Source organism: Sturnira hondurensis, unplaced genomic scaffold, assembly GCF_014824575.4.
Source record: "Sturnira hondurensis isolate 20B ecotype Veracruz unplaced genomic scaffold, ASM1482457v3 Scaffold0014384, whole genome shotgun sequence".
Lineage (NCBI taxonomy): Eukaryota > Metazoa > Chordata > Mammalia > Chiroptera > Phyllostomidae > Sturnira > Sturnira hondurensis.
In genome coordinates this window covers 41,889,443-41,910,129 of record NW_028087015.1, presented here as the reverse complement: position 1 = coordinate 41,910,129, position 20,687 = coordinate 41,889,443, and the positions used below count along the sequence as shown (strand labels likewise).

Genomic DNA, 20,687 nt, shown 5'->3' with positions numbered 1-20,687 from the left:
TTGATGAGGTGCCAGGGATCAGGACTCCCTTTGGGGCTTGGAGCTGGGGGCCTTGGGGACGCCTACACAGGTCCCCTCTACAGGGAGGCTGTTTTCAGGCCCTCGCCCAGCTGAACACAGAGAAGGAAGGAGTCACGAGATTGAGGGAAGGTGGACGTGAAAAACATGTTAAACTAGAGGTGGTATTAAGTTGTTCGAGGACTGAATTTTTGAGAACGTTGTAAACTTAAAATTCCCAGAACACAAAGTAGAGTCATCTCCATCCGTCGGGTGGAGTAGAAAAGCACTTACCTGCAAGATTTTCAGTTAGGCCACGAGGCCCTCCTTCCCTGGAATACCCCCCGGAATACCCCCGTTTCTGAACGACTCAGTGTTTGCAATGCCCATTATCAGTCCTGTCTCTGAGTTTAGCATCTGAAGGCCCTGGTTAGAGCAGAAAGTTGTTTTCAGGTTGAGGCCGCATGGACACCTTGTTATTAATGGCTAATCTAGTTCTTACGACAGATTTGCCATTTTGTTCTCTAGTATGACCTCGAGGTAGCTGGACCAGAAGAGCAGTTTGGGGTAGGGAGGGTGTTGGGGATGTTTTGGGCCCGTGTGTATTCATTCCCCTGTGGGCTCACTGGGTGGAAAGGCAGGTGGGGGTAGGAGAGCGCTAGGAGGTTAGGTCTGAAAGGACCAGGACCTGGGCGGGGTGAAGAGGGTCATTGGAAGGTGCAAAGAGGCTTTGCCTGCAGCTGTTTCTTCTAGGAACAAAACTTGGAGTCGTCTTGGCTTTTAAAACCCAGTTAACCGATATGTTGTCCAGTTGCCTTAACTTTGGATTTTTCTTAGAAAACATTGTAGATAAAGTACTAATGAGAACAGTTTAGAATTCTAAGTACATTTGAAGAGTTTATGTTATTATTCTCTAAAACCCACTTACTCTCACTAATGATAAGATTCAGGCCATAGCCACATATAACACACAGTACAACGCAAACTTTAATTTTATGTTTTTAAGTGTATATAGTTGAAGTAACAGTCCAGATTTGAAAATGTGATAAACAGACTGATGGGAAGAAACCAGCAGGAGGGGTGGAAACCACCAGTATATTATGTGCATACACGGTTGCCTTTTGAGCGTTCGGAAGAGAGGTGTTGTCTGGGGAGGCAGCGACTGTTTTTAAATTAACCTTCCAGCACAGGAAGTGAGAGAAACGCACCGATTTACCTGCTAGGTTCTGTTCAGAGCAGTAACCGTCTGCAGTGTGGGTGCGGTGCTCAAATGCTTCTGTGTCCTGGTGAGAAGTGTGCTTACTGCCCTGTCCATGGGCCTCGCTTGCTCCCCTGCAGGGCACGCTTGCGGAGAGGATTCGCGCCGGCGGGGCCGGGGTGCCTGNGGCCACAAGGCCCTCCTTCCCCAGAATACCCCCTGGAATACCCCCCTGGATAACCCCCCCCCCCCCCGTTTCTGAACGTCTCAGTGTTTGCAATGCCCATTATCAGTCCCGTCTCTGAGTTTAGCATCTGAAGGCCCTGGTTAGAGCAGAAAGTTGTTTTCAGGTTGAGGCCGCATGGACACCTTGTTATTAATGGCTAACCTAGTTCTTACGACAGATTTGCCATTTTGTTCTCTGGTATGACCTCGAGGTGGCTGGACCAGAAGAGCAGTTTGGGGTAGGGAGGGTGTTGAGGATGTTCTGGGCCCGTGTGTATTCATTCCCCTGTGGGCTCACTGGGTGGAAAGGCAGGTGGGGGTAGGAGGGCGCTAGGAGGATAAGTCTGAAAGGACCAGGACCTGGGCGGGGTGAAGAGGGTCATTGGAAGGTGCAAAGAGGCTTTGCCTGCAGCTGTTTCTTCTAGGAACAAAACTTGGAGTCGTCTTGGCTTTTATTTATTTTTTAAAAAAATATTTTATTTATTTATCTTTAGGGGGGAAGGGAAGGAGAGAAGGAGAGAAATATCAATGTATGGTTGCCTTTTGTGCATCCCCTGCTGGGAGTTGGCCTGCAGGGAACTGGCCTGCAACCCAGGCATATGCCCTGACTGGGAATCAAACCGCGATCGTGTGGTTCGCAGGCCCGCACTCAATCCACTGAGCTACACCAGCCAGGGCTTCGTCTTGGCTTTTAAAACCCAGTTAACCGATATGTTGTCCAGTTGCCTTAACTTTGGATTTTTCTTAGAAAACATTGTAGATAAAGTACTTATGAGAACAGTTTAGAATTCTAAGCACATTTGAAGAGCTTATGTTATTATTCTCTAAAACCCACTTACTCTCACTAATGATAAGATTCAGGCCATAGCCACATATAACACACAGTACAACGCAAACTTTAATTTTATGTTTTTAAGTGTATATAGTTGAAGTAACAGTCCAGATTTGAAAATGTGATAAACAGACTGATGGGAAGAAACCAGCAGGAGGGGTGGAAACCACCAGTATATTATGTGCATACACGGTTGCCTTTTGAGCGTTCGGAAGAGAGGTGTTGTCTGGGGAGGCAGCGACTGTTTTTAAATTAACCTTCCAGCACAGGAAGTGAGAGAAACGCACCGATTTACCTGCTAGGTTCTGTTCAGAGCAGTAACCGTCTGCAGTGTGGGTGCGGTGCTCAAATGCTTCTGTGTCCTGGTGAGAAGTGTGCTTACTGCCCTGTCCATGGGCCTCGCTTGCTCCCCTGCAGGGCACGCTTGCGGAGAGGATTCGCGCCGGCGGGGCCGGGGTGCCTGCGTTTTACACCAGCACCGGCTACGGGACCCTGGTGCAGGAAGGAGGGGCACCGATCAAGTACCACAAGGACGGCAGCGTCGCCATCGTCAGCAAGCCCAGGGAGGTAAGGGCGCCGTCATCCGGGCGCAGCCGCCCGCTTGGGGTTCCGGTGTCTCGTTGGGGAAATAAGCGTGGACTCACCTTGGTGTGAGAACGAACACGGCCATCCGTGAAAATCACTGTCAGGTAAAATTTCCAGCCAAAGCTGAGCATCTGCTAGTAACTGAAATCTCATGGAGAAACCAGTAAATGATAAGAAACTGGAACCCGCGTGAGATGTGCGAGTTAAGATTAGTCGTCGGAACTAATTCGGGGGTGGATTTTTACAAATGGAGGAGCCTTTGTAATTGCTGATTATGCTTAGGTGGAACGTAGAGTAGCTGTGTGATAGATACATGATGTTATTCGTGCTCAGAACTCTCTTGTGACTGAAGGACAAAAAGAAAAAAGGCCACGGAAATTGCAAGGCTGTGCAATGTGAAAAACAGGAGACACTTACAACTGTGTAGTGGCATGAATGGAGGGTCCACATGACCTCCTTCCTTCTGTGCGCTGGACACGCGTGAGCTGCCTTTATGCTTGGTAACTTCACGCACATGTTACGAAAGAACAGAACTCTAGAACTCTAGATATTTGCAGTAAAGTCCAGTTTGAGCCAGTTTTTAAACTTACTCAGGCCAGTCTGTCGTTACTGTGGTCTTGGGCTCTCCCCCTTCTCCCTGCCCACAAGTTAACGGGCAGCAGGAATGCCCAGCCCATCTCTAGGGAGGAGGGGACTCAGGGTGTGTGTGTGTGGGGGTCTTTACCACCTTTCTGCTCAGAGAGGGGTCAGCGCTGCACCTCTTCTTGAGGGGAGGTGAAAGGTCACTGAACAGGGCCCCTGCTGTCCGTGAGCCGAGCCCGTCCTCTGGAGCTTTGCCTTTCTGCTCACGGTGACCCAGATGGACTCAGCTTTCACTAACGTTTCTGATGTTCTGTCTCACTTCTGTCTTTACTGCCTCATTAAGTTCCAAAAGTTCTTGACCAAGTAAATGACAGGAGTCTCATTATCAAAACGGATCTTAGCAATACAGATAAAGATGCCCAGAAAAATTGGGCTCAGATTTTGAGAGCTCATGGGTGTTAACTCACCCTGGGAAAACAGGATGGACTGGACTCTAGCCTGGGTTCATTTGTTTCTGGAGGCAGGTGCATGTGTTTACTAGTTTTGTATTTTTGTCTGGATCCCCTGGGAATATGACAAGTAATTTCTTAAAGCAGCTCTTGTTAGAGACTCTTTATTTCCCTTGCTTATCATAGGAAGTGCGTGAATTCCTTCACTCGGTGATATTTATCGAGGTCCTGCTCCTTCCCAGGCACTGGTCTCAGTGTGGTGGAAAAGGGTGGTCTGGAGACCCAGCCCCTGAAGTGAAGGAGCTGACGAGGGAGTGGAGAGACACGAACATTCTGAAATTGCCGTGAAGAGAAGCCAAGCAGGGTTGGGCAGAGAGAGTGACCAGTGGCCAGGGAGGCGGTGTTTCGGGTTGGGTTCCGGGAAAGCTCGTCCTGAACCGTGGAGGTGACACTTGGCAGAGACCTGAATAAAACAGGAGAATGAGCTGGGCAGAGTTAGTAGGGTTGTGACCTACTGGGAAGGAAGAAGGACCAGGTCCTGAGGCTGGCTTGTCTTGTGTGTGGAACAGCAGGGTGGTGAGACTGGAACAGAGTGGGTGAGGCGGAGAGCAGTAGGATCGGAGGTTGAAGAGAGGCAGGAGCCAGACCACAGGAGTTTGGATTTTACAGAGATTAGTGAGCAGGGGGCAGAAAGTTGGAGGGAGTGATGTGGCCCAAGCTACATGTAGTTGAAGCTGTTAGGAGGTAAGGGTTTTTCCTCTCCCCCCACCCCCCAGGGGCCAAGAGCAGCAGCAGTGAAAGAAGTGAAGAGGCTGTTGCGTTAGTCCAGGTGGGAACGTAAAGTGGTACCAGTGGGACTGGTGAGGAGTGGTTGGGACTGGGATCTGCACTGGTGGTGGCTGTAAGGGAAGGCGAGGTGCCGCTCATTGAGACGGGTGAGCTTGGGGCAGTCACAGGGCTCGGTAGAGACTTGGTGCATTTAGGCGTCAGTTAGTCTCCAAGAGGGGTGCTCAGCGGGCTCCAACTCGGGGAGCATTCAGAGCTGGGGTGGGAACTTCAGAGGCAGAAGCCTTAGTGTTTAAGTCTCTGGGGCTAGGAGTGGCTAGGGCAAGGGTGTCAAACTCACTTTCACTGGGGGCCCTATCAGCCTCGAGGTTGCCTTCAAAGGTCCGAAGGTAATTTTAGGACTGTATAAACCTAACTGCTCCTTAACGTGGGGCAAGGAGCTCAGCACCAGGTGAAAACAGGGTGCCAGGCCGGATAAAACAAGGTGGAAGGCTGATTCAGCCTGGGCGCCCTGTGTTTGCTACCTGTGGGCTGGGGGGAACGCAGATGGAGAGCACCTGTTTTGCATCTCCAAAGGCAAGGAAGAGGCCCTGAAGGAGCAGGAGCGAAGAATGGAAATGTGTCTAGTGAGTGAAACGGAAACCCGGGGTGTCTGGTGATGGGAAAACCAGGAAAGTTTACACGGGAGGGTGTGGTGTGCTCGAAGGTGTGCTAAGCTTGGTGTGGAGTCCTCGGAAGTGACCGTCGGGTTCGGAAGCATAGAGGTCTTTGGTAAGTTCAAGAATGATTTTCCTAGAGTGGGGGATTTTTCGGGAGTGGCGAAAAGTTGTTTGGCGTGAGTTCGAGGAAGGACTGGCAGAGGAAGCTGAGACAGTGCGGTGCACGGCTCTGTCCGGGGAGTGTGGTCGGTAGTTCGACAAAACCAGTTCCTTCATGTTTTAAAGTTTAGAATCACAGCTAAAACCAACCTTGAGTGTGTGTATCTGCCAGGAAATTATGTAGTTCGAATTTTAAAATAACATTTTTGTATTTTTTACTTTTCCTTGGGTTAGTGGGTATTTAGATCTCTATGTAGCTTTCTAGATCTGTATGTAAAATGCTCCAGATGTGAACATTACCACTGATGTTCACAGTGACGACTCGTAAACGTAAGGTTCTTCAAAAAACTATGTATTGATGGGCAGCTTATGCATATCTTTTATATAATTTGTCTTAGTTCATATTAATAACATTCTCATGCATCAGTGGCTCCATAAATTAATTTTTTTTAGCAGGAAGGTGGGATAATGTCTTTAAGGATGCTGCTGTGTCAGAAAGGATTTCAGTTTTAAACCGAGGTTGAAGTTAGTGTACCCAAACTTTCTCCTGACGCTTCCCATAAGCGCACGCAGTTCGCCCACTAGGGGGTGCAGTGGGAACGGGAACGGAGCTCTGCCTTTCTGCCGCTCCTGTCCTGCGCAGTGAGGGGTGGGACCCACTTGGATGCTGTTTCAGGGACACAGTATGGTTTTGCTGTATGCTTCTCTGCTCCACCTCTCCCCTTCACTCATAGTAGGACCACAGGCAGTAGACGTGCACAAATCAGTAGCTTTCCATTAGACCAGAAATGACAGAAGAGAAGAAGTAAAATATGATGTTCATAGTAGCATCAGAAACCATGACATACCTATGACTAAACCTAAAAAATATACCCAAAGCTTTTGGGGTGAAAGTTACAAAACTATTGAGAGAGGTAACAGAAGACTTCAAAAATATACTTATATTAAGAAGTATTGTGGTTATATTAAAAATAAATGGTTATATTTTTAATATAAGCTTAATATATGGTTATATGTGGGTGGGAAGATACAGCATGTCAGTTCTCTCCAAATTCATCCGCAGATCCTAGGAATTCAATGAAAATCTCAGCAGGTGATTAAAGGTTAATTAGGAGAGATGAATGGACTTTTATAACTATTTCATATGTTAAACAACACATTGGTGACTTCACGAAAATATATTGTTTTTTCTGGGGAACAGGGAAAGAGGGGCTGTCTGTAAACTGTGCATCTGAGTGATAACATGAATACAAGCAAACACCGCCTACACCTCAGTTCCTCGGACCGACCAAGCTCTCGCTTGTCACTGGGCCTTTGCACATGCTGTTCCCTGGTTCTCCTTCCAGCACTTCGGCACAGTCCCGGTCGCCCCCCACAGCTCATCCTGGAGGTCTCTGTTTGGACTCTGCTCTCTGAGAACCCTGTCCTGACTAAGCTGTCGCCCCACGTAGCCCCCTTTGTCAGGGTGCCCGTCACAGTCAGACAGGAGCTGCTCAAATACTTGACTGTGTCCTCTCCATCTCCCGCAGGTGAGAGAGTTCAATGGTCAGCACTACATTTTGGAGGAGGCAATCACAGGGGACTTTGCCTTGGTGAAAGCCTGGAAGGCGGACCGTGCAGGAAACGTAATCTTCAGGTAGTGGGGCGGGCTGAAAAAATGTTAATGGGATGCATTTCAGCCGCTTGGTGGCTCCTGAATTATACGTGGTATCTTCATGTGTTTGGTATTTAAAACTTTATTTTAAAATGGCTTAAAGTCAAACATACCCATGTGCGTGTGAACAGTGGCTCTCTGGTTTGGAGTACTTTGGGAGTCTCTTTTGATTGGTTGATGCTGGCATTGTTCTTCCGCTTGTTAACTATTTGAATCTATTTACTGTTGCATTTATTCACATATAAATTATGTTTTCCCCTGTAAATTTTAGTCATCAAGACCAGTTATAATATTGACATGCTTTGAAAACCTGAGGAAAGTACACAGTTATATTTAATTTTGATCTTGCAATTGGGTTGGCCAAATAGTCCATTTGGTTTTTTCCATAAGATGGTTCAAGTAGTGCTTCGTTGTCTTGAACTTCATTCAAAACAATTTTGTTAGATTGTATTGTGACAGCTGTTATGTCAGCGTGCATTAAAAAACCCCCAACAAAATTGGTGAATTTTTGTGTAGCCATCTTAACATTGAAGATGGAAGAAAATAAGCCACATTTCTGGCATATTGTGCTTTATTATTTCAAGAAAGGTAGAGATGCAACTGAAACACACACAGAAATTTGTGCAAGGTATGGAGAAGGCGCTATGACTGATAGAATGTGTCGAAAGTGGTTTGTGAAGTTTCATGCTGGAGATTTGCCACTGGGTGATGCTGCGCGGTCAGGCAGACAATGTGAAGGTGATAGTAATTGACTTGAGACAGAGAGCAGTCAGCTTGTATCGTGTGGAAGAGAGACGAGACTCTCAAAACAGCCTACACCTCAGCGTCGTGCACCGCACTGTCTCAGCTTCCTCTGCCAGTCCTTCCTCGAACCCACGCCAATAGTTACTGGTGAAAATGAAAAACGTGTCTTTTATTTTACAGAAAAAACTAAACGGACTTTTTTGAGTAACCCAATATTTACACGTACTGTCTTAAAATGTGTAAGTTACTTTAATATTTGGGAAAAGTATTGCTAATACTTACTTAAGTCAGGTCTTTTCCAGTCTGATTGGAGACTACCAGGAAATGCTTATAAAGGTTTTCTCTGCAAAGCTGTTTAACCTTAATAATCCTGACTTTTCTTTCTCATTCATTGGGTAGCTAAAGATACTAATCCACAGGCTTAATAGGTTTTAAGACCTTTGATCACCCTAACCTTTCTTAATGCCAAGTATTTAATATTTTGGATTTATAAATTGTATAGTTGTTTTTTAAATTTATACCATAATTTAAAATACACATAAAGTTTTTGAAATAAGACTTTCAAAATATTTATTAGAAACGTCACCTGTGAGGTTACAGAAATTATTTTTTCTCGCTCTACTGTCATTAACTACTTTTAGTTGGCAGATTTTTACCTCTACCAAATGCATTTTTGTGCAAACACAATTCAAGTCCCGGGGGTCATTCTCATGTTGTTTTTGTTCATTTCTGAAGAACTTAATATTAATCCTATATTTCGTTTCTTGAATTCAACTAGTTTTTGAAATGACAGCTAATTTGGGTGGCTACAGAGGACATTTTGCTTCATGTCTCTTGTACTTGGCACTTTGGTGTAATATTTGTGAAGCTGGGTTGCTGTTTAAAAAAAAGAATAATGAGCCCTGGCTGGCATAGCTCAGTGGATTGAGCACAGGCTGTGAACCAAAGGGTTGCCAGTTCGATTCCTAGTCAGGGCACACGCCTGGATTATGGACTAGGTCCCCAGTAGGGGGCGTGTGAGAGGCAACCACACATTAGTATTTCTCTCCCTCTCTTTCTTCCTCCCTTCTACTCTCTAAAAATAAATAAATAAAATCTTTAAAAAAAGAATAATGAAATTGTGTAGTAGCAAAGGTAAATGCGTTATTTGAAGTGTTTCCACCAGTCTACCCTGTACTCTGTTGCCTGGCTCTGGTGTCCGAAGACTGCACGGGGGCTGCTACTGTAAGCACGGACTTGGTGCCTGTGGTTCAAATAGACATTGAGCTTTGGTGGGAAGTGAGTGTGTTTACCACCAGTGGTCAAGTAACCTAGATTCTTGAGACGCCGATAGGAGGACCTTCACGTTCAGCGGGACAACCGGTGCAGAGGTGTGCGCGGGCCGCAGTTCCCTGGGAGAGCCCTGCCAGCCCTGCCCCTGGCGGCTCTGCCCGGGAGCTCTTGATGCTGGACCTCAGGCGGAATCCAGCAGGAACATGTGAAAACCCCAGAGGGCTCCTCTCTCTACACGCCTGTCCTCGCACTTGTCCTCAGATCTGAGTGAAGAAGTAAACATTGGCAGCTTAAAAGTGCTGGAAACTTATTTCCCCTCACTGAGGAAATTTTGCCCTTAATTTGTACTCTCAGAAACAAAAATGTATTTAAATTTTTATGATTAGAGACAGTGCATCAATTTAGAAACTTGGAAACGCGAAAGCGTCAGCAAAATTGGCACCTTCTTGAAATTTTTATACCTCAGGGTCTTATGGAGGCGTTAGACTTTCGAAAATGTCATTAGAAATTGGTTCTCCGGAGGGATCTTTATCGGTGACTCACGAGTCACCAGTGAATGTTTCATTTCGTTCTAGCAATAGGCTTCTCTTTAATAGGGAATATAATTGCTATACCTTCTCACATGAAATACTTGCTTCTTTTCCTCCATGTTTTAATAGGAGCAAGTTTCGTGAACCATTGAACTATAGAAACAAAGTGGCACCCCAGTTAAAAGATTTAATGGATTCAGTTTCAAATACATGTATTCATAGCCATCTTATTTATCTGTGTAAAATCTGTGTATTGAACATTAAAAATAGTTCCTCTTTTCTTCATCCCCGTAGAAAACTCTATAATTGAATGAAGTGGGTATTATATTGTTTTTATTTATAAAATATTTATAAAACTGTAATTGAAGGTAAACTAATTGAAAAATTAAAATGTTGAAAAAAGAAAAAACTTTACCAACAAAAGGTATGATATACTCTTGAAAAGATTCACGGAATCTTAGCCTATGGAAGTTCTTTTAGTCTGTAATTAAAGCTGAAGGAGGCACTTCTGATTGTTGTCTTGTGTTCCCCCCCCCCCCGGCCCCATGCAGGAAAAGCGCACGGAATTTCAACTCACCCATGTGCAAGGCTGCGCAGACCACCGTGGTAGAGGTGAGAGCAGAGGTTCTCTCTCTTTTTCTCCTGCTAATTTTTAACTTGATGTTGTCTATTACTAGTTCAAGAAAATGTACAACAGTTCATTTGTTTTCTGGAGGACAAGCGATGAGAGCTTTTCTGTTTAGAAATGGAAGGGTTCTATTTAAATACGTGGCTGTTGAAATTTTGCTGCGATGGTAGCCTTCCGGTTGCTGGAGTCTCTCTGTGGGAAGCACGTCATGATGGGACTTGAGTAAAACAGATCTTCTTGGGTGAAGCCCCAAGATGGGTTTTTTGTGTACAGATCCCCAGGAAAATAGTTATTTGGATCAGAAGTGCATTCTTAAGATTCTTGGAATTCCTTAAGGAAGAAGGAGAACAATACAAGTGAGTGTTTGGTTCAATTCAGAGCAGTTGAATTAAGGCAGTAACCAGCTCCCCTTCGGGCATCTCAGAATTTGGGAGAGACGTGCAGAATTCTAGATCTTTCCTGGGTTAAAGCTCTGTGGCAGAAAAAGGGGCTTGTCTTAAAACCCTACCATTTTGGTTATACACATTTGAACCCCAAAGGAGACTTCGAAATTACTCTTTTTTTTAAGTTACGAGAGAAAGTTATTTAGGAAGTTACAGAGGAAGCAGGCGGGAACCAGCTGGGCTGTGTAGGCTCAGGAAATAAGTTAGGAGGTAGAAGGAGGGCCTTGGAGCCCAGGAGAGGGAGAGGGGCAAAGGTAACTTGCGGGGGCAGGGAGGGAAGGGCACCAGAGAGCACCCAAAATTACTCTTAAATCAAGGCTCTGATTTAAGATAAATTTTCATGGTAGTTTGGGACAGTTTTCCCTCGAGAAGGATTTGTAGGAACCCACCTTGAGATCTGGAAACGAGGATGTGTGTTCCTGAATTTTCTCACGACGGAGGCGGGCGTTGTACGTGACGTTCTTTGCTTCTGCCACTCAGGGCCGAGGCCGTTTCACGGAAGCAGCACAGCGGTGTTTTTGGAGCAATCCTGTGTTGCAGTCCTATTTCTCCCTTAGAAAATGGGGTCTGTTATCTCTCAAGTGCCAGGGGATGTGGTACTTTCCACCCAGGCCCAGTGGTTTCTTTTGTGATGGTTTGAGTGTATTTTCTTCACTTAAAATGGAAAATGTGGTTTACTCTCTCTGTGTAATCTGTTTTTTAAAAAAAAATCATTTACTGAATCATTTTAATGACCTCACATACCTGTAACATTACTGCAGCAAGGCCTATAACACAGCTTAAAATAATGGATAATTTAACACTCCATTGATTTTACATGCTTTTATAAAACTTCCAGAATTCAATATTTATTCTCTGAGTACCAAGGGACATTATGTGTTATCCTGGGTAAAGTTCTTTTTTTTTTTTTTCCTTTTGTAATCTGGTTCTTTCACACCGATCTTGTTTCTCCTAAGAGCAGAAAATGACCCTTAAGTATCTGAGACTCACTGAGGATGCTAGAGAGAGGTTCTCTTTCAGTGAAGGGAACAGGGGAATTGTGCCCTTGAGCTGAGCCTGCAGACAGGAGTCAGCCTTGTCCCTCCCTGCACACACACCCCTGACCCATCCCAGCGCTCCTTCCTGTCCAGACCAGCCTTCTAATTCAGTGCTACTGACTGCCCTGTCCACCCTGGTAGTCGCTAGCCACAGGTGACTTACATTTTCAGTTAATGAAAATTAAATGAAGTAAAAACTGAACCACGGTTTCAGTTCAGCAGCCACACGTGGCCCCTGACGCCTGTGCCAAGGAGCCCAGGTGCAGACAGTGTTGCTGGAGCTTCGTCAGACGGATCAGGGTGAAGTCCCATGTGTCCTTCCAGCTGAGGAACATGAGCCACCCAGCTCCCTAGACAAGAACTTACTGGAAACCCAGCCCTTGAGTCCACTTGTGTGCTAAAAAATAGGGACTAATTTGGAATCGGGGAAAAGGAGAGGATTGGGTGTTTTCCGACACGAAAAGGCTATTTTGACTTTGTGACTTTGGGTAATTTTGAGTACCGACTGTCCTGGACCTCTGCTCCTGCTCTTTCCTGTGCGTCGTGCACTCCATCACCCGCCCTGGCCTCAGGGATGTCACACGGTCCCTTCCTCCAGCCCTGCCCTGTGCGGCAGGGGGCCCGGTGTGACGGACGGTTGTGGAGTGGAGTATGGACGAGGAGTCTCCGGAGATGACAAATTGCACACTTACTCTTCTGCCTGTTGCATATTAACAATGGTAACAGCTACCATTAAGCAAGTATTTACAATAACAGGGTCTGGCATGAATAACACCCTTCTCTAGGACAAAATCTTTCACTACAGAATCATAAGCGTGTCATTCTGTAACGTAACAACGTCACACTCAAGCACACCGTAGGATGTTTCAGGTGAAATGTTCAGATTAACACTGTGAGTCGTCACACCCATATTACAGCCCTGCCACCACACTCTGTAAGAGTAGGGTCCAGCCTTACTTCTGCTGGGCCCCGTATGCTAGGTACCACTGCATTCTCGTGTCCGTCGTTATTATTTTAATCCTCGCACTAGTCCTGTGAGGTGGGAACCATGATTCGCATCTTGCAGATGAGGACTTTAAAATGCAGGAAGGTTAAGTTCCGTGCCCGATGTCACGCCGCTGGATGGAGCTCGGCCAGCACCACAGAAAGACTGACCCCAGGACGTCTGCTTCTCCCGTTATTTGAGGACGCACTCTCCCATCATCATGAAGGCGTCACATTTCAAATCTCTGAAAGATATCGAACACCCAGAGGTGGCCCAGTCAGCGCTCACTGTTAGACTCAAGCAGATAGGGAGTTTTCCAGCACGATATCCATCTATCCCCGGCCGTCATTTGCCAGGTATTCCAGTTACGGTCTTTTCCTTCCGGTACCCTTGACCTTGGAGACGGCCTTCAGAAAAGCACCGCCCTGTGGTCCCCAGCCCTGTGGCTTCATTCAGTCTTCTCTGGACTCTGTTTGTTCTGCTCTGGGGCCTCTGTGGACTTCGCGGCTTTTCTCAGCTTTTCCTAAACGTGGTGACCGACTGTCATTTCTGGGGCTGAGGCACCTGCAGTGGTGGGACCTGTCGCAGTGAGGACACCCTGCGTCTCAGACAGACTGCTGCAGAACCCGGAGCTCGCCTCCTCTCTCTGACGGATGAGGACACGGAGCCCTTTCTGGTACGGAGTCTGAGTTAGAACTTGTGTCCCGAAGCCACTGGCCACTGTCCCCAGGAGTCTTCGCAGCGTTTGGCCCTGGTTACAGCCTGTCACTTGATGTTTAAGGAGGTTGGGACTATAAATATCTAACACATTAATGATGGTGCCTTTAGACATCCTAAAATTTTTTGGACTTAGAAGTAGGGTGGCAGAGGAACATATAAGCTGTCTGTTGCTTCTTTATGTAAAGAGGGAAGCCAGTAATTTTATCTTGAGTTAAAGAAAATACCGAATCTGCCCTGGACATTCGTGAATTACTTCTAGTTTCTGTAAAGAGGGGCCTTACTCCTTTTCAGAAAAGTTTCCCCTATCAGATGTGTTGGAAACAAACTCACGAGTCGTGTGAAAGCGGAGACGCGATCCATTATGTCTGTTTTCCCCCTGAGCAAAACCCATGTGAACATGGAGTTTGTGTTCCTAAAAACCATCTGCCCGTGTCACGACAAAGCCGTGACGGAGTGAGTGCTGCTGCGTCACTTGTCCCACCTGCAGGGACCCGGTAGTCCCTTGGGAGGGATGAGGACACGCGGCCGCACGTTCCGGCTCTCCCGCCAGCGAGATGTCCCTCTTTTTAGAGCCGACAGAGTTAAATCTGGCCCCCCCTCTGTGTGAGTGGGCGGCGTCTTTCCTGTTCCACTTCACACGTTCAAGTGCAGCAGCGGCAGGGACGGGCTGTTGGCAAGTGTTGTTCCGGGCGTCTAACGAGGAGCAGCCGGACTAGCCGGTCTTCTCAGGGGGATTCGTCTGGCTCCCGGGGGGTCTTGTTAACGAGCCCTCCACTTCCTGTGAGTCCTGGTGGTCTCCTGGGGGCATACTCCTCCGTGCTGATCTTCTCGGAGAAGTGATCTGTCTCTGTATATATGTTTAAAGCAACTTACAACAGAGAACCTCCAGGGAGGGACGGGGGCGCTTCACTCGGGAGACTGTTGGCACTTTGTCTCTCGCAAGCAACCTGCCATGCCTTCAGTGTCGTGTGACCCAGCCACCTGAAGCTGCTGAGGCCGATGCCTCCGGCTTGTGCCTTGGCTGCTGTTGTAAGACAGCAAGGTTCACCCTAGGCCTTTTCAACTCCTCAGCTAATTTCAGCTCTCAGTTAAAGTAAGTATATTCATTATCACAGCTTCAGTAAAGTTCTTTTATTTACACTATGGTATATTTGTATACTTGTTTGTGAAAGAATTATTTCTCTTATATATAATACACATACACGAGGTATTTGACACACAGAGATTTGATGTACCCATAGTCTTTGTGAGTTATGAAACAGCCTAATAAACAGAATACTGTGCGCCTACCTAACGTAAGAATCAGAGGGCTGTCCATACTCATTTTCATCTGCCTGGCTCCCCTGCAGAGTTAACCACTGTCTCTGTGCCCAGCAATCCCTTGCTTTAAAAAATTTCTAAGTCACAAGGTATGGGCATGTGGAAAATTACTTCCCACATGGATATCTTAAGATTTTTTTTTTGTTACAAGAGCCAAGCTTCAGGAACTGTGACTTCTGTGTTCTGTGCCAATGCCTGTCACATGCCGTCTCTCCTTGGATGAGTAGCTCGGGGACAGGATCAGGGGACATCTGGCGTCCTGCTAAGCAGAGACATGTTGTTCCTGACTGACAAAAGGTGAAGACTGCAGTGGGAATGATATTAGACATTTTTCTCCTTAATGTTTGTTAGGGAAGATGGTGGACATGCACAGTGGTGAACAGGAGTGCAGTGAACCCCTCTGAGCCTGCGACCCTGCCCCAGTGTCCGGCCAGTCCGTGGGCACTGCTGCCCGTCCACCCCCCACCCCGCCTCACACTTTCTCCTCATCTATTATTGTTTAACAAGCACCAGGTGTTATAACTCTATTTCGAGGAAAGATGAAAAATTCTAGTACGCCCAGCACTATTCTAGGTTCTGGAGACGCGGCCGCGAACAAAGCCAAATTCCTGCCTCGTGGAGGTGGTTCTGGTGGTCAAGGCGGCCGTTAGACACAACGAATGAGTGAAACATGCAGCACATCAGGGGTTGATGGGCGTTAAGGAGGGAAAGCAAAGCAGGGACGTGCCACGTCAGGAGAAGAAACTGAACGTTTAGATGGGGCAGTCAGTAACAGGCCTCCCTGAGATGGCTCGAGTACAGACATCTCCCCCCGCACCCCACCCGCCCCGCGGCACCTGCTCAGTGTCTGACAGCGACGGTCTGGCAGCAGAAGGACCGGACGGACGGGCTGGCGGGTGTGAAGACCCCGAGGCAGGAGCGTCCCTGGGTTTGAGCCATAGGGCCAACACCCTCTGCTTTCTGGAGTGCACGGTGGTGGGCTGCAGATTCTCCCAGGAGGGTGATTTTCTTGAGAGTAATGGTAATATCGTCCCCCGAGGCTATGTGAAATATAATCTGTATTTTTAGTTCATTTTGCAGTAGTTCCCAAGAGGTGATTAGACCTAGACCTGGCTTGAAAACATGGAGCGTGTGAAGACGTGACTTGGAGATTGGAGCCGCCTGGGCGTTGTGGCTCTCTGGTTCTGTGCGGTGAACTTCGCGTTGTTGACTCCTCGTGGATTATTTTAGCAGAACGATCAAAGGGGCTGTTATTGCCGTTTACAGTAGAAGGTGGGAACACGCTGGATTTTAACCACATGATTCAACCACTTCAGTGGATCCTGTGAACATTTAATTTCCAGCAAGCAGGCCAGTTAATGTTCCAGGGTTTTAGAGATTTTGCTTAGCTTCCTTCCTGTGTTGGAGAAAAGGAAAATGCTGGAAGGTAAACATAACTCCTTCCCTCCCAAACTTCTTTCATTCCTAATCTTTAGATTGCTAATGCCTCTGATACTACAGTTTCAAAAGCAGTGAAATTCACAGTTTGTCCAGGAGACATTACAGGGAATAAAAGTATAAATGGGAAAAAAATTAAAGCTCCTATCCACTTAAATACTTCTAACCATGTTGAGAAATTTCATTAGATTCAGTTTCAAACACACACATCCACACATAAGCAACCACTGCTCGTGCCTGTGTGGCATTTATTCACATGCAGAATTCTCTGATTGACATGTGGAGACATGGTATTTATGAGACTTTGGCCAAAATGTCGAATTTGACATTCACAGGGTAAAGCGTGACACGTCGAATGCCCTTCACTGCACTCTAGTATTTGCCTGGTGAAGCTCACTGTTTGGGTTAGCTAGCGGGGTGGAGACAGTCACCAGGAAGCTGTTTAGCTCAGCTCTCTGCCGCGTCCACACGGGCTGGTTGAGTCAAATACTCAGCAGTTTTCTTTGTTGTTGCATAGAGGGTAGGAGAGCCGTTGGATACAGTACAAAAAGGAGGCACATCTTCCCACCAACCCCCCGTGAACCTGGGAAGCCTTCATCCTAAAACAATGCAGACCCCTTCCCAGGGTTACATTTTGGGGTACGTGTGCTGAGTGATGGGTATCATTCATATTGACTCATTTTTAGGTGTGTTAAGTTATGCAATATCTTTAATTTACATTTCTTGTGTTGTTTTCTATATAAGATTTTATTCGTGCTTTTGGATTCCATTCTTTTTAAAAGATTTTTATTTATTTATAGAGAGGGGAAGGGAACGAGAGAATCATCTATGTGTGGTTGCCTTTCACATGGCCCCCACTGGGGACCTGGCCTGCAACCCAGGCCTGGGCCCTGACTGGGAATCAAACCTGGGACCCTTTGGTTCATAGGCCTGTGCTCAATCCACTGAGCTATACCAGCCAGGCTCATTTTTTTAGTTAATTACTGAATCACGCCAAAAGAGCTGCCCATACTTTCTTATGCTACAGATTGAGCCAGAGAGAGAATGCTTTGGCAGATAAGGTGATAATAACCTCGTACAACTAAACTAAATGAAGTGATTGACTTCGCTTGTTTCAAGTACCGAGGTATTTGAAGACAATTTATTCCCTTGAATTTCCATCAAATGCAACATTGGTTTAAAAATAGGTACTGAATGGTAATGAAGGCACATAAGAGTTGAGTATTTTGGCAAAATAACCGTATCAGTCATAATATTACTGTTGTGTTGATATTGGCCGTTTCTACCGAAGAAGCAGGAAACCTGAAAAACACGGACTGGGCGCATGTCCAGTGTTAACTTCACTGCACTTTTGATAGACTCTTGTAGATGACTAAATGTAAGTCTAATCATCATTTACATCCAGACTAGCAGCAGAATAGAAGTATGATTTATTGATGATAAAAATATATTAAGCCGAGTACTAATCCTGACATTTTCTTTCTTGTTGCTTGGTAACGATGCAGCGACTGCGTGAGAGAGTGACAGGATCTCATAGACGATGGGCTGCAGGGCGTCAGGGAGCAGAAATCCCCGTGGCAGTGGGTCGTTTGTGTACCCTTCCCCTCCCTGAGTCTCGGTGCCGTTTTCCATGGTCAGTGCAGAGATCCCAAAAGAAAGTCATCTTCATACCATACGTCCCCCTTTTTGATGGATTATTGAGTTTGATTCTTACTATTTTTGGCTTTTTGTCTTTGTGTCTATTTATAAGTGTCGAGGCTTCACAAATTTGTGTTACATTAACCTGCATTGTGTTAATCTAAATTCCATTATAAGTGTGACATTATTTAAGTGATGCTTCATTATTTCATAGTGAACATCTTTTACCCGTGACCACCCAGTGTTGGGGGAGGAAAATATCTGGGCAGAATTTTTTGCCTCGTGAAAAATAGGGCATCGTCTCCAGCCTTCTCTGCCATAGGCATTTCTAGTTTTAGTACCTGTTTCAGGAAAAGGAAGCTTGTTGAACCAGTGTGCTTTAATTAATTAATCAATTGATTGATTGATTTCTAGCCCTCACCTGAGGATATGTTTATTGATTTGAGAGAGAGAGAGAGAAACATGGATCCAGTGACTGGGGGAACCGACCTTTTAGTGTAGGGGGCGACCCCCTAACCGAGTGAGCCTCCCAGCCCGGGCCAGCGTGATTTATTTTAAATGAAAGGCCGAGTTCATATTGTATGTAACTATGGACGTCCTGTATAAACCATTAGTTCACAGTTATTATTTACAAAAATGTTGCTAAGCTACAGCCCATGGCCTCCTTCTGTGCTGCTTAAGAGCTACAACTGTTTCTATATATTGAAGGGTTGTTGGGGGGAAAAAAAGAATAACGGACAAAGACGGCTTGTAGCCCAGAGAGTGTAAAATGTTACCTGACCCTCCACAGAAAAATTTGCAGATCCTTAGTTTTCATTTCTGTAGTCTGAATATATTAAATGTCAACTCTGTTATTTCTTTAAAAAACCAATAGACTTAAGTAGAGCTAAAATAAAATAAGTTATCTGAAGAGAACCAATGAATGTGCAATAGAATAACACGAATTTGAGTAACAGTAGTGAGATGACTACACAGTGTGGTAGGCCTCTCAGGGGGCGACCTTGAAGAAAGGAAGGTCATACGCAGCAAGCCGTTCATGCAGCACAGTTGGTATACTTTCTTCAAAGTCTCCGCACCTTTGTCAGTAAATCCGACTTCAGTGTCATTGCCTGTTGGTGGGCTCCCTTCATCAGAAGCACATTGCTTTTACTTACCCATTGGGCTGATCTCGTACTTGAGAGCCAGCCAGTCTTTCGTGTACACAGATGCACAGCCAGGTGAGCCAGGTGGGTGCTGGTGCTTGGGATGATGGTGCGAGGGCCTTGTCACCCCGCCAGTGCCCAGCATGGGGGTGGCAGCTCCTGCTGGCTGGCAGAGTTTCCAGAAGCCACGGAGTGGCCCAGGGTTGGAGTCATCCTGCACTCTGCAATATGGAAGGGCCTGACAGCCCCGGGTTTTCGTTTCCTCTGGAGCTTACCCTCCGCATCCTGGAAAGAGGGAGGAAGAAGAGGCGTGGGGAGACTGGCTCTGGTGAAGCTGATTTCTCAGCCTTCCAAACTGTGGCTTTTAGCTTCTTGTTTCCTTTTTAGTCGGAAACACATTTATAAGATTTTACGAGGTTGTTGTTTAACCTGTTGGCAAGGTGAAACCTGAGATTGGGGAGTGAACCAGGGTTGCCAGCCCCGTACTTTCTTGTCCAGCTGCCGTCCTCTTAAGCATTAGGAAGGGCTTAAGCCAGCCAAATGGGATGAGAGACGTAAGTGGATTATTTTCGCTAGATCCATTCAACTCCTCTTGTAAAGGAAGGCTCAGGAAACTCCGTGCTTGAGCACCGTTTCTGCGGTGGCGTGCGTTTCATGTGACTTTGTTTGAATCATGTTTTTTGAAGCCTTTTTTATACCGTCTCATTTGATCCTCTTACCCATAAGATGCGATTATGCGCACAAGCAGTTTTATTACAATGTAACAAAAGGGAAAACCGAGAGCTGGGTACGTTTCTGGGAGCAGACCACTGGGAGGTTGAGCGGTTTCATGACAAGGACACCTGGGAGACTTGGGTGACGCCCGGACTCCGCCTGCCACTGCCTTGTCAGGACAAGGCCAGGGCTTTGTGTCTGCGACGCCTCATCAGGAGGGAGAATGGTAAAGCTCTGAGTGTGTAGGGAGACAGCTGTGAGGGCTCTGGTAGAAGAAGCTTGGACTTCTTAAGTGCAAACGGAAGGGTCAGGGTTTTAGGTGAGGGTCAGGTTTTAGGATCTCAGGGGAGGTGAGGTGGCCGGGGTGGGAGGGTGGGACTGAGCTGTGCAGTGTTCTGGAAGAGGCATCTGTCAGACTTGCCAATGCCTTGATTGTGGATGTGGGGGTGGAGGAAGGGCAGCGAGTAGAATGAGCACCGGGCCTGACTGGAGCCCTGGTGTGTCCCTCACTGAGACGAGGAGACTGGGGGGAATTGTATTTGTAGGAGGAGCTCTTGGGCCTTGCGAGGGGGGTATGTCACAGGCCTGGGTGGGCATGTGTGTGCAGTGGGTGGGCGGGGGGAGAAGTCTGGGAGGGAGGCACGTGTGTGTGGTGAGTCTGAGTCAGGGAGTGGAAAAGACCACGTCAGGGAAGAAGTCCTCTGTCTTTTTTTCTTTTTTGTAAACAGACTGTGAGATTAATAATCACATTCTTGCCTCTCACTAGCATTGTGACCTTGGACTAATTACTTCATGTTAGAATCCCAGCTGCCTTACTGAGTCTTGTTCTTGCTGCATCACCCAGTGTGATGCCCACAGCACGAGGTAACGGTTGCACCTCGCAAGGCACACACTCCCCACCCGAGCCTGGCCTACAGAGTTCTCGAGCCCCAAAAGAAGGACAATTCCGTG

The 20,687-nt window shown here is 46.6% G+C and overlaps 1 protein-coding gene across 1 annotated transcript in view; it reads left to right on the top strand.

Moving 5' to 3' along the window:
* OXCT1 (3-oxoacid CoA-transferase 1) overlaps positions 1-20,687 on the top strand; it is a 143,842-nt gene that overhangs the window by 21,276 nt on the left and 101,879 nt on the right. Inside the window, exons 5-7 of the mRNA XM_037063235.1 lie at positions 2,670-2,819; positions 7,002-7,108; positions 10,224-10,284. Coding sequence (XP_036919130.1) covers positions 2,670-2,819; positions 7,002-7,108; positions 10,224-10,284 — 318 coding nt within the window. The remainder of the gene's footprint in view (positions 1-2,669; positions 2,820-7,001; positions 7,109-10,223; positions 10,285-20,687) is intronic.